The sequence below is a fragment of the Ambystoma mexicanum genome, chromosome 7q, assembly GCF_040938575.1.
Source record: "Ambystoma mexicanum isolate Mex_15411 chromosome 7q, UKY_AmexF1_1, whole genome shotgun sequence".
In the NCBI taxonomy this organism is placed as follows: Eukaryota; Metazoa; Chordata; class Amphibia; order Caudata; family Ambystomatidae; genus Ambystoma; species Ambystoma mexicanum.
The window spans coordinates 988,251,396-988,264,981 of NC_090941.1; the positions used below are offsets into that span (position 1 = coordinate 988,251,396).

The 13,586-nt window shown below is 43.5% G+C and overlaps 1 protein-coding gene across 1 annotated transcript in view; it reads left to right on the top strand.

Moving 5' to 3' along the window:
* Positions 1-796: 796 nt before the first annotated feature.
* Positions 797-13,586, top strand: part of PLEKHB1 (pleckstrin homology domain containing B1) — a 199,141-nt gene continuing 186,351 nt past the window's right edge. The window contains exons 1-2 of the mRNA XM_069640121.1: positions 797-1,247; positions 4,005-4,154. Of these exons, the coding sequence (XP_069496222.1) occupies positions 1,211-1,247; positions 4,005-4,154 (187 nt within the window). The 5' untranslated portion in view covers positions 797-1,210. The remainder of the gene's footprint in view (positions 1,248-4,004; positions 4,155-13,586) is intronic.

Here is a 13,586-nt window from a genome sequence, read left to right on the forward strand (position 1 = left end):
AGAGTGGTAGATGGATTTAAGAGGGGAGAGATGATGTCCTTCCTGATTAAGTTACGTTTATCTAATCTATCTGTATATTAAATATACTTAAACTTAATATTATTCTGTACTCATTATCCACATATTGCAAGGTCCCAGCTCACCACAGCAGTGTGTCATAAGGTCCTGAAGCAAAGTCCACTAGTGGAGGGACCTCAAAGCTTTCCTCCAAGTGGTGAGAGCAGGAGCTTATTTAGGCGAATTATGGCACATAATGTGGACGGACATAACCTATCCTTCCAATGACAAAGGCAACCTCCGCAACAGGCTCAGTGCTCAATGGGAAACGGAGAGATCCCCTCCCCCAACACTCCCTGAAATCCTCATTTGAACAATTTCACCAACAATAAGCAACACTGGTACACAATAAAAATAACCGCGCAAACTCCACAACATTACCCATCAAGTGCTAGGGATGTGTCTTTCAAATCTTTGGCTCTACGTTGCCAGTGCTAAAAATGTAATATACATGTATTTTCCACATGTGCTGCTGAGCTAGCACTATCCTGCAGCAGCGAGATGAAAGTAAAAAGTATACTCATTTTAATAAATTGACTGTTTTTGAAGCGTGTATAGGCGCTATATAAATGACCAATAAATAAATAAATAAATAGCCAATTTAATATTGGGAGATACCATTTTCACCATCATGTTTTAACCAATTTCCAACAAATGCACCTACATACAAGTCAAAAACAACCTGAGTAAACCTGAAGAAAATGATGACAACCCTGCGGCGTGAGTGTATTTCTGAGCCACTTGTGTACCGTGTCGACATTAGGCAGATGCAAACCCAGTGCCCCCACAGGAGCGACCCTATATAAGAGAAAACATGAACGTATTGTGTGTAGTATTTGAGTTGCGTTTCTGCTATTGATTTATCAGCCTGCTCGTGTTATGTAACTGTGCTTCCCTCGCATTAGCATTGGCCATAATTCCCTGCCAGGCAGCTGCCTGCCACTGCTGACACAATGCGTATTATTCACATCCGGGAACAACACTGACCTCGGGCTACAGAGAGACATTCTGGAAGCAGCCACGCAGGACGCTGCCCACACCAGGGGTCTGCGCGGGTAGCTGGCCAGTTTTCTCCTTGCTCAAAGTCGCTCTGGGATTAAAACCGAATTTCTCTTTCTTAACCTCAGCTCGCCGGAGTTTCCCTTCACACGAGATGGCCTTGGTGAAGAGCGGCTGGCTTTGGAGGCAGAGTAAGTACAGACGCTAAACTAATCTAACACTCTAATTTACGTTTTTTTATTCTTTATTATAGTGTTTTATTTTTGCAAGCAACTTGTATCACTATTCAAATCCCCTATAAATATATTTATAATACATGGCAGCCTGCAATATCCGTATACACGCCTGAAAATCATGTTCTTGTTGAACGCTAGGTTCGACATCGCAACTGACCAATAATAATCAAATGACATCACAATCGCTCTGTAAGCGATCAGCTATTACGCTTCGGTTCTGATGTCACAATGCCTGCTGTGTGAGCCAGCAAAAGTCCCAATTCTAGCCGTCACTGCAGCCCTTTGGTTAAAGCCGTGCCACGCTTTTCAAATTCCTTGCATATGAATTAGTTTTCTGTGACACTTTAGTGCCATTAATTGACAAATCAACTGTTTGTGGTAAAATGTTTAATTGTGTGCACTGTTAGAGGTTAACACAGCTGAGCGAGAATTTGCATGTTATTATCTTGAAGCAAAGCACAAGATGACAACTTTTTGATGCTTTTTATCAAACTGCTTACACTATTTTCGTGCAACAAATGAGGAGCTGCCTTTTAGCTTTTTTTAAATCCACAGTTTCTCCATTGATTTTACGCATCTGCAAATAGAAGATCTCATGTTGGATTAAGCAAGAGGCCAGGTATTAAATGGAATGACAGCGTGTGACATGTATTATAAGGAATACAATACCCCCTACTGTACGTAAGAGGGATATTGCAAATCACCTCAGTGTAGGTGAACCTATGAAGGAAATCGGCGTCTGTCCGGTCACAGATCTCCTCAGTGACTTGCACTATCCCTCTAACTTAGGGTACGAGTACATTTATCCCGCTTGGAGACTGCCCCTGGGTGGTAGCGGTCCACAGTATAAATAACCATAACATAACATATACACAAGCATACATTTTGGTCAGAAACATATTGTTTGCTTTTGTTTAAAGGTAGTGAACTTCTTCATGACTATATACCTTATGTATACTTTAATCACTTATTTAAAAATGTGCCATTAAATAACAACATTTTGTGGATTTTACTGAGTGCTCTCCCAGCCAGTGCATGGCCAGGCTGCCGTACATTATGCGATTTTATATGACAAAACTAACTTTGAAATAAGACTGTTACCTAAAAGGGGTGTACGAAAGGTCAAAGTAGTCACCGAGGTTTGAGCGGTCTCTAAACATCTGGCCATTTTGCATAAAAGACAGGCACAAATCTTGGAAAATTAAACATCCAGCAATAGGTCAAACTTGTACATCTGTCTGGGTGGGCACTGAAGCACACTTCTGTGTTTCAGATAGCATATAATCAGAAAATGCACAGGTAATAACAGTGCATGCATTCATTGCACATTTGGTATAGAGTTCACACTGCAATAAAGAGCACATTAATTTGAAATTGAGTATTTTATGTGATTTGGGTTTTTTCACGCACGCTCGCCCGCCAGGGGTAGCTTCCTAGACTAGTTATGAACAGAGAGGGTCAGAAGAGTAAAATTATTAATAATACAGGGCACAGGAATTTGAGCATCTTTGATAAAGTCATTCTAACAGAGAGAGAACGTTTTAAAGATATCACTTAAATTCATAGTGGCTCACCCTACCAAACGAGACAGGACATAGAGAGGTTTGCTGTCTCTCCCGTCCTGAAGAAGGCTGCTTCATTAGGGGACTTAAAAAATAGTCCAGAGACAACTGAAACACGTGTAGACGATTTACATCTGTGAGACTAGAGCTACACAGATTGAGTTACCTTTCAGCCGATCTAAGGAACTGGATAGGAATGCAACAGTAGATTACGGTGACCAAATGCAAATGGTCAGAGAAAAAGTGAATATGAGGTATGAGTGTAATGCAGAATGATAGTGAGTGAATGGTAGGAAATTGAACGTGTGAGTCAAGCCTTTTTGTAGCTACTGTGGTAAAAAAAAATGTGCGACAAAAATAACTTTTGGGAAAATAATGTGTAAAATTGAAGTTTTAAATGTGTATGTTTTAAAATAAAGTGAATTTATGTCAATACTGAAAGAATTGGTTTGTCTGTATTTATGAAAAGACATACATATTAGAAGAGGTCATCCCTCTCTTCCACTGGTTCATTGTGTAGAGTTTTGTGATAAGCACTGGGAGTCAGACTCAAAATTGGAACTGTCACACAAACAGGAGAGGTGAAGCCCGCTGGCCCTAGTAAATGCCAGAAGGATTATTTTAAGATATTACAAGTGGAAAACACCCGATTTAGTTCGAGGGTCGTTCACTCTTATGTCACAGGTAGCGACATTCGAACATTCCCTGTTAAAGCATTTTAAATATGGGAAATGTTTTCGCTGATTTTATTAAGAATTGATATAATGAAGTTTCATGTTCATAATCCTGCAGCTTTCGGTATTTGATAAAGCATATGGGTTATTGAACAATACTTCTCATAAGAACATGAGAAATTGTTTTAATTGCTAGGGTTTTGTTTCTTTCTCTTCTTGTAATCATACTATGTTAGTCTTACTACTGCTGTATATTCTTGTTGTTATAGTTGAAAATCAATAAAAATATTCTCCAAAAAAGAAATCCCTCTGCAAATTTATGGAAATACCCAAGAATCCCAGTTTGTGAATCCCTGTTGTGGGCGATAGCTTTGGAGTAGACAAGTAACGGTAGCACCTGTCACAGTTAGGCTCCTCTGCATTGGAGCTACTGTATGCTAATTATGAATATTTTGTTCCCACCTCTTTATCCTAAGGTACTTTTCTGAAGCGTTGGAAATGTCATTGGTTTGACCTGTGGTTGGATGGCACTCTCCTGTACTCCGACGATGAGAGCCGGCGCAACATGTCAGACAAGATTGTGATCAATACTAGTACAATTGTCAAAGCAGGCCATGACTGCCCAGGTAAGGTGTAATCACTAAAGATTGCAATCAATATATAGCCATGCAGTTCAATATTTCTGATAAATGCAGATGGGATTGGTGTTTCTGATTTAATTGGCAAGTTTGATCCACATTTTCCCCAAAGCATTATAATACATCTGTCAATTGGTTGACCTCTGTTAAAAGAGGGCATTCTCAAATCCGATGCAGACAAACTACCAGCATGCATGTTGGCTCACTATACTACAGCAAATGCGCATTGCCCCAGCTTGCAAATTTTACTTAAAGTTCTACATTTGCACTTGTCTATTTAGAATTTTGTAAAGTGCAAATAGCATACCGATTAATTTCCCAGATTTTGAGCTCCAACTTTTTAGCAACTTTTGTCATTTGTATAATGCCGATAACAGACCAAACCATACCCCGAGGAGAAAGGCGCTTTTTTTATTACTCTTTGTCCATATTCAAAAAATCTGCAAAGAAAAGAAAATATAGCTTGAATTACCAAACAATGTTGTTCCCTCCCACCAAATCCAAAATAATGTCAATCTCACCAGGCTTTGATTTACAAGCAGATGGCGACTTTCTGGTCACAGTTTAAGGTGGGGCAGGTTTTCTTAAGAGGTCACTTCACAACAGATGAAGTGATAAACCAAGGCATTAAAAAAAGCGAAGCATGAAGCATTTACGTCTTGTTTACCACTCTTTAACATGTTCATTAGCTCTTACGGTGTCTCAAAGTGGAATTATTGTATGGGTTTCTCTGCCTTCAAAGAGCACTTTGTTTGAAATGTTCATGCAGGAACAAAACTAGTGGACCACTATGGACTCTGCCGCCTTTTAGCACATGCAAAAAGCACATGGATTCCGCAGGAATCCAATATATGAATGCTGACTGCAAAGTGTAATTTTCAGGCAGCGTGCAAAACCAAAAAGTTGATTTGGCTGTTTTTACGTTTTACTTTTGATTGCACTTTGTTTTGTGAAAGATTAACATTATCCGGAGTGGTGCCAATGTCACATTTGCAAAATTACCCCCTTTGTGGCACTCTTGATCTAAATGAGCGCTTCAGGGGATGGATCGTCTAAGATCTAAACCCGTGTTAATAATTGAGCAAAATGCACTCCGTGCCAGTTTTGCTGCTTGTGCAATACGATATAGAGTAAATAAATATTTTTGTAGTAGGGCAAATTGAAGCAATCTGGCTTTTAGACCGTGTTTGCTTTGTGATGCAAAACTATATAGATTTTGCCTCAAACAGAACCCCAGCTGTCAAATTGAAAAAGTGAAGCATTATTACATTTTTTGTTCCTTATTGCATAAACAGAAACATCATTTTATCGGCTCAGTTTTCTTGCCTTGGTTGAATATGCTACTTAAGAGGGGCCTAGCTAAAATGCTAGTACATCCTGGTTGCTATATTAAACTTACCATAGAAATTACAAATTCGGCAAATTTGCTGAACAAAAAAAGCTTTTTGCTAACAAATATTGCTTGTGGTTAAGAATTTTCTGCTCTTGTTTGATGAAATATCTTTGTATTTGATGAAATCGTGAATTTCAGATGAGCAAGAATATTGTAGGAATGATGAATACAATTACCTACTAAAAGACATTTACGGAGTATGTGTTTTTTTTATGTTTTCTGAAAGTTTGATTGAAAAGAGGCTATATTTTCTGAGTTGATTGAAACGTTTTAAAGAGATTCTTTCTCAATTAGAGTGACCAGGTATATGCCCCATAGGTTTAGTGTGGCATAAAGTTGTATAAGTGCTATATTAAACCTGCCTGACCAGTCCCTATTACACGTACAGCAAAACTGTTACTAAATGCATTTGCCCCCTTTTTTTGCACATGTTCAAAGGTTAGATTCTGAAAAACAAAGAGTAGTCACATGTTTAATCCTATTTCGTCATAATCTAAATGGCCACAGACTCCTCTTTTTGAATCTCTTTTTATTGATTTTGAAACCTAGTTCATTTGCAAGAGAATAGCACATTTCACATTCAAGGAAAAACAGAACCATGAGTATATAACGTATACTTATGGTTCAGCAGACCACTTCATGTTGCTCACAATCCATAGGTGAGGTCCATCAATACAGGTAGCATTTGTAAACTGTTCACAGGCTGAGCAGTATTTGACATGATATCTCAGAGTCCAGTGTTCCATCCTATCTCACCTGCCCTGGGAAATCGCTGCATGTATTTCTTTATTGGTTGATCCTCCAGCAAAGGCGTCAAGGCATTAACAATGCACTCCAGAGACTGTATGTTCGATGCAAACGTATGCAGTCAAGCGGAATATGTAGGCAATATTGGCATTAGCCGATGCAGGGATAAAGTGCCGCTCACAAGTAAAAAAGTGAAGTCAACCGAATGTCCTCTCATGCGTGTCCCAGATATTCCTACGAGACAAAACACTGGCCCAGCTTTACAACTTTCCTAGCAGTGCCATCCGACTTTACTCATCAGACCAGACCAGTGGCGTTTGGTGGATCTTTAGACTGAAGGGATGTAAATGTCTTCTACTGAAAAACACCCGCGACCAAGTGTGGTGTAGTAAAGAAGCACCAACATACCAAGGACTTTTTCTTCTAATAATGAGTTAAAATGGTCACTTATACAGCAAATATTTTTGTAAGAAAGAGAATAAGAAGCCATCGAATGTAAAGTCGGTTCTTTTAGGATAATGTGAAAAAAACTCCTATAGCTTCCAGATCACTAAGAGTATATATTGAATTTTCTAACACATTTCCATGATAGCCTTTCACACAATATATGCCACCATTGTCCCTAAAACACACTACGTGATTTCTTTGCAATGTCCATAATACAAGTCCATATTTTGCCACTGTAAGCAGACATTTTATTGCCGGCTGTGCACATATATGCCAGTATTCCCACTGTAAGAACATAGTCATGTTATCTGTGCCCATATCTCCCAGTGTACTCACTTTAAGAAGATATCCATGCTGGTTGTCTACAACAATGCCAGGCTTACCACACACTTGTGGCAGTGCCTTATAACTAGATAGTTACAAAGGTGTTCTGGGTCGCAGTCACCCCAGCGAAGGGGATCTCCTAGCTTATGGTGACTCTTTACTCATCTAAGAGTGTGAAATTTTGGCATGTGAACAGGGAATTTGATAGTAAAAGGACAATCAGTATTTCTATTCCCAAAGAATTCCTTTTAGTTTGCACGCAGACATCATGGAAGTCCATGACGCAGACACTCGAAGGTAATCAAGCCATCCCTGTGACTAAAGATTCCTACTGATTGAAACTTCTCCACCCCACTCCCTAATTTCCACACACCCCAAACTCCCTTTAGGTAATCTCTACATTAAGGCAGATGTCGCCCTCGTAAATACTGCTTTGGGAGGGTTTATGAGGAAATAGCTGCGTGGAATGTTTATCTTTGCTTCTTTACACATTGGGTTCATTTACCCACAGTATAGGCTTGTACAAAGCTAATGATGTGTGTATCAGTGCCAACACGCACCCCACACCCCTCAGATCACAAGGAGCGCCCTATGCAGTCCTGGCTTCCATAGTTTTAAAGTTCCATTTAAAAATAAAAATCATGGAGCGTTATAAAATTCATAACAACAATAATTCTGCACAAGAAAAGTAGATACAGTTGGCATCCGTGTGTGCATCATTACATGTGACTGGGCCTAATAATGGCAGGATTGTCGCCTTCAGAACACAATTGAAGCGGGCACTTTTGGCCCTCCCAATAAGTGGCTATTTTACTGTGGCTTTATCTGCTCTTCAGCAACTTTAAGAAATAGTTGAATTCAAGTCAACTGCTTGATTTTCGATGCCAGTTAAAATTCAGGGGGCAGCACTCTTTTCTTTAGAAACATCTGACACTGGACTACCACAATAGCAGGTCACCGATCTATCGTGGGAAACTTGGCTATTTCTTTGGATGTTCTCTGGCACTGTTACTTCCTCTCTCCTTCGTGTGCCTGCTTCTCATTCTAAACCTACACCCTGGTAGATGTTGTGTGCTACCAGCAGCTTTGAAGCCTTGTCTGAAGCTTTGATGTGTTCATGAGGAGCTGTTGGCAAATTATACATTTTAGTACCCGGGGGAGTGATACGGCATCTCCCCATTTGTTAATTTATATGCTATACCAGAGGATATGGCTCTGAAATCTCCTACAGCCTCCAAAATAACCAATAAGGGTACATTGTGTGAGTCCACAGCGTGAGCTGCTGGTATGGCTCTCAGCATGGAACTACCTCACAATGCGGGAGCGCTGCTGCGAGACCCATTGCCGCACCACTCCTCTAACAGCCTGGGCCGCACCTCGAAAATGCAGCCTGGGCATTCCAAAATCCCCGGCCTGCACCCCGCTCATTACCTTTAACCCGGGTTGATCCTGGCATAAGCAACGTAGGTCTATAGCTCCAACCCAACTGCTGCACTGAATCTTTGCCAGGCTGCATCTGGCAAGCGTGACCCAGCCTTGACTCGACTGCACTCCACCTGCCTCTTCCTCACGATCCCTGGCAATCCAGCCAATTCCCAGAAACCACCCCAAAATAAATCCCAAAACCCGGTCCATAATGGCTTTAAAGAACCAGTATTTGCACCATACCTGAGGTTATGGGCCTGTAAAACTCATCAAATCCCTTTTCTGCACTCAGCCCTTTAACTCAGCCTTCAGGACCTATAACCTCCTGGTACAGTCTACTGACTAGGTCTATAACAATTAATTAAGATAAAGAACATTTCAAAACATGAAACACCATAATCTACCAGTAGATCCTGAAACGGATAAATGTGCCTTACAAAGAACATCAAGAAACCAGGCATGCTGAAGCACAAAGCCATTTTCCTGCCAGCTCCACGTTAAAATATCTCATGGGGAAACTGGTACCTAGAGGATGGACAGACATGGCATGTTCTGCAGGTGAAAAAAAGATGTTGGTCAGAGATATTCGAGTTACTGAAAGATCAAGAATCGTTCACTTCAAAATTAATTTCTTTAGTATGTAAATTGAAATGTCTGTGAATCCTAAGGTGAACACACCACTTTCAATACTGAAATATCATGATTCTGAGCCAGTACAAGATGCTAGACTCTCTTTCCTGAAGCTTCGGCAGCTTCCAGGTCTTTGACTCAGAGCTACACATGCACTATAAGCAGAACAAAAAATAGCTTAGGAACTTCCAGGGATTCCATTCTATCTACAATTAGTACCCGGCGAGGGCGCAATCAGAATGAAAGAGCCATTCTGATTGGCCCTCGCCGAGTCATTACCAGGCCGGGAATCCCTCCGTCGGGATTCCACAGCCTTTGTCCCCGGCGGGGGCATGGCAGCCCCCCAGCCAATGAGGATGCTCAAAGCGAGCCATCCCCGATCCGAACCTCCCCAAGGCTGAGAGGCTACCTTCACCCACCGCGAGGTAAGGCTTTTTATTTTTCCTTCCCCCCCCTCCTCCCACCTCCCTGCCCTCCCCACCCCACTTACCTTCTATGCCTTGGTCCCCGGTGGGGGACGATGAATGCCTCCAGTCATGTGAAGACTCGGAGCCGGACATCCCCGCTCCGCGAATTTTTCTTTTTTTTCTTTTCCCCTCCCTTCCGCCCTTCCAACCCCACTCTCCTTTTTTTTCGGGAGCGGATGCGCTAGAAACGCTTCTGTTTCCAGCGCGTCCGCTCCCGATGCCCGCCATGGAAAGGGAAAACTGACTCCGTTTTTACCTTTCCATGGCAGCCATTTTCTTTGACGTCTTTTTTTTGTTCCCGAAACGCCATAGTTTTTGCGGGCCAGGGTACTAATAGCTATATGCCCCTCGTGGCTGGGGCATTACCGACTCTGGCAACGCCCCAGGGCCTTCGTTAAGGCCCTCGCTTCGCTCGGGGCCTATAACTATAACTATGGGCCCCGGGGCATTACCAGAGTCGGTAATGCCCCCGCCGCTCGCGGCATATTTCTCAATTAAGCAATTGAGTATAGTGACGGTTATCTAAGGTTTCACATTGTTGGGTAAATACTCAAAATGTATCTATAAAGAAGGCGGACTGTGGTTGCTTCAAAACTCATTTTCAAGTGTCACAGCGATAAGGTTGACAGTCAGGCCCTATGAGACAACACCTACACGACGTGACCCTTGACTTCTCTAGTTGATTGGCAGGAATATCCCTGCTTTAGGGACACAGTCAACTCTTTTATTCACATCTCTTAATACATTTTAAAGACATGATAACGGAAAACCAAACAAAAATGAGTAATCAGCAAAAAAACAATTATGGAGGGAATAGCAAAGGTATTTGAAAAGCAAACTAATAAAAAGACAGGGCGAGCAATGTATGCGACACACCTGCAGTCAATCACTGAATTAAATAATGATCATATTTTGTAGCAGCTTATACCTCAGGTTTCCAACCACAAAAGAATTAAAATACTGCAGTGCATAGCACATGACATGAGAACTGGGGTCTGGTGCAGTGGCGGCTCGTTGGGCAGCCCAGTAACAGCTGAAGGACCGCTCCTAAACTGGTGTTGTGCCAGGTCGCCCCATTTTTTTTTAAAACCTTTATTTTTGGTATTTAGCACACCATACAAATACACACCCACATTAGGGTGGATTATCAACTTTGCGCCGTTAACTTGGACCCTTTCCATCCCCCTCCCCGTGCTCTCCGCCGCCCCCCCTCCGCCGCCACAAGGCAGATATGCTGGTGGGCAACAGTTCCCTCCACTGAGTCCTCGTACCAGGGGTTATTGGCCTGACTTCAGACTGTATCAGGGTGCGTTGCCTGACTCCGAAGTGCCTGTTGAGGAGGTTTCTTCTTCATTTATCAGAAAAGTTATCAGCGGGCCCCAGATGTCAGGCGGGCGCGCGTGCTGAGGGAGAAGTTTAATGAAGTCTGCCTCTACATCCTGGTAATAGAGTAGGTCCTTTCGCCAGGGTGTGTAGGAAGGAGGGGGGCTGCGGCCCCATGCCAGGGCGACTCTCCTGCGGGCCAGTGTTAGTAGGACTCCGGCCAGTTTCCTCGAAGGAGCGGATAGCAGTCTGGTCATCCCCAGCAGGGCTGCCGTGCATCTCGGATGTATTGCTTCTCCCACGATTGCCGTTGACGTATCTAGCACCCTGTTCCAGAAGGGGGCTACCTCAGGGCATTCCCATGCCAAGTGTATAAAGCTCGCGGCTATGGTTCCGCATCTCTTGCACTCTGCCTGGATGTCGGGATGGTGTTTGATAGCTTTTTGCGGTGTGTGGTATGTTTGGTGGAGGAAATAGAAATGAATAAGTTTGAGCCGGGAATTAAGTGCAATTTTCTGAGTCTGATTCAATATGTAGCTCCAATCTGCGTCTGTTATATTTGTATTTAGCGCTTTTTCCCATCTGGTTTTCGCCCCAGTGTTGACGGGGGGTGTTCCAGCAGTTAGAGTTTTGTATATTTGCGACACCAACCTGCCGTCTCCTTGTGCTTGAATGACATCGTGCAGCAATTGCCACGTAGGTAGTTGATGCGGGAAGACTGGCAGATGGGTCTGCAGGGTGTAGCGAGTTCGGAAGTAGAGGAACACGTCTAGCGCAGTGTTGCACCCTTTCTGTTTGGCTTGGTCTGGTGTCATGAAACCCTCTTCTGTGAATAGATCCCCTAGGGATTGTATATGCAGTTTATCAACCCACTGATGAAACACTTTCTCTGATGTAAGAGGGATTCCAGGGATAAATTTGACTGGCAAGAGGGGAGAGTACCTTGTGTGCACCCCCAGCTTCTTTGCCACAGTCCTCCAGACCTTGCATGTTGTGAGCATCACGTTCATCGTGCGATTGGGAACGGGGAGCTGGGCGAAGACCACTGCAGTCAGGAAGTTGGGAGTCGCCAGGGCCCTTTCCACCTGTACATGAGGGCGGATTGTTTGCGTTGCATACCAGTGGCTGAGATACTGTGCTTGGGCTGCCCAGAAATATTTTTCAAGGTCAGGGAGGGCCAGTCCGCCGCTGGACACGGGGAGTGTCAGTATTGTATACGCCACTGTAGCTGGTTTGCCAGCCCAGAGTAACTCAAGGACCAAGCTTTTCAGCCTTTTCAAGAAGGATTGTGGTAGTAACAGCGGTATATTGTTGAAGAGGTACAGTAATTTTGGCAACACTACCATTTTGACTAATGAGGTTCTGCCCCAGAGTGTCAGTGGGAGCGTCTTCCAGCGAGAAACCTTGTCGTGCAGGGACTTGAGAACCTCTTCATAGTTATCCCGGAACAATACTTGATGGTCTAGCGACAGCTGGATCCCCAGATATCGAACCCCGGCGGTTCTCCACGTGAGTCCGAAGTCATCGGCAAACTGTTTTGTGTCTCGGGTCAGTGGGAAGACGACTGATTTCGAATGATTGATTTTCAATCCGGAGGCCGCCCCAAATTTGATGACTTCCCGCATGACCGGGTTCAGATTAACCTCCGGGTCACGTATATATAGGGCAACGTCATCGGCGTATAAGGACACTATGAGCTTGTGTGGGCCGATGAAGAGACCCCTCTGTTGACAGAGTTCCCGCAGATTGGAGGCTAGTGGCTCCATTACCAGAGCGAATATTAGTGCCGAAAGAGGGCACCCTTCTCTTGTACCATGCTGTAGGTTTATTAAGGATGATTTTGCCGTGCCCACTACAATATTAGCTTGTGGATTGGTGTATAGGAGGGAGACGAGCTTGATGAAGCGGGCCTCCAACCCCATCCTGGTGAGAACCAGGAACATAAACGGCCACTCCACCGAATCGAACGCCTTTTCTGCGTCTAACAGGACTGCAATTGCTTGGTCTGCTGGGTCCAGAGCCTCGATGATTCCAAACATTCTTCGAATGCCGAAGGTCGTATTGCGGCCTGGTATAAAGCCTGCTTGGTCAGCCAGCACCAGGGCAGGCATCCGGGGCATCAATCTATTCTCTAGGATCTTGGCAAGAATTTTATTGTCCAGGTTAAGCAATGAGATCGGGCGGTACGAGGCGCATTCTTCCGGTGGTTTTCCTGATTTGTGTAGTAGAATGACATTGGCTTCGCGGGAGGAGTGAGGAAGGGACCCACGCTCCAACGTTTCCTCATATACTGCTGCCAACAGGGGAGCCAGGGTTTCTGCAAAGGCTTTATAGAATTCACCCGTTAGGCCGTCAGGGCCTGATGCCTTGGAGGATGGTAGGGATTTTATAGCTGCTCTGATCTCTTCCTGTGAAATCAGTTCGTTCAGAGGTTTGTGTAACTGATGCTCGTCCCAATAGAGTTCAGTGTCTTCTAAGTATTTCAGAGGGAGGTTCGAGTCTTTCGGGAGCCTGGCGCTGTAGAGATCTTGGTAAAAAAGCCTAAATTCTTCTGCTATCTTTTCATCCGTGTGGACTTCCTCTCCTTGCCTGGTTCTGATCTTTTCGATTTGGGACTGCTTGTTGTCGGCTCTGATTAGATTTGCCAGTAGAGCTCCTGGTTTC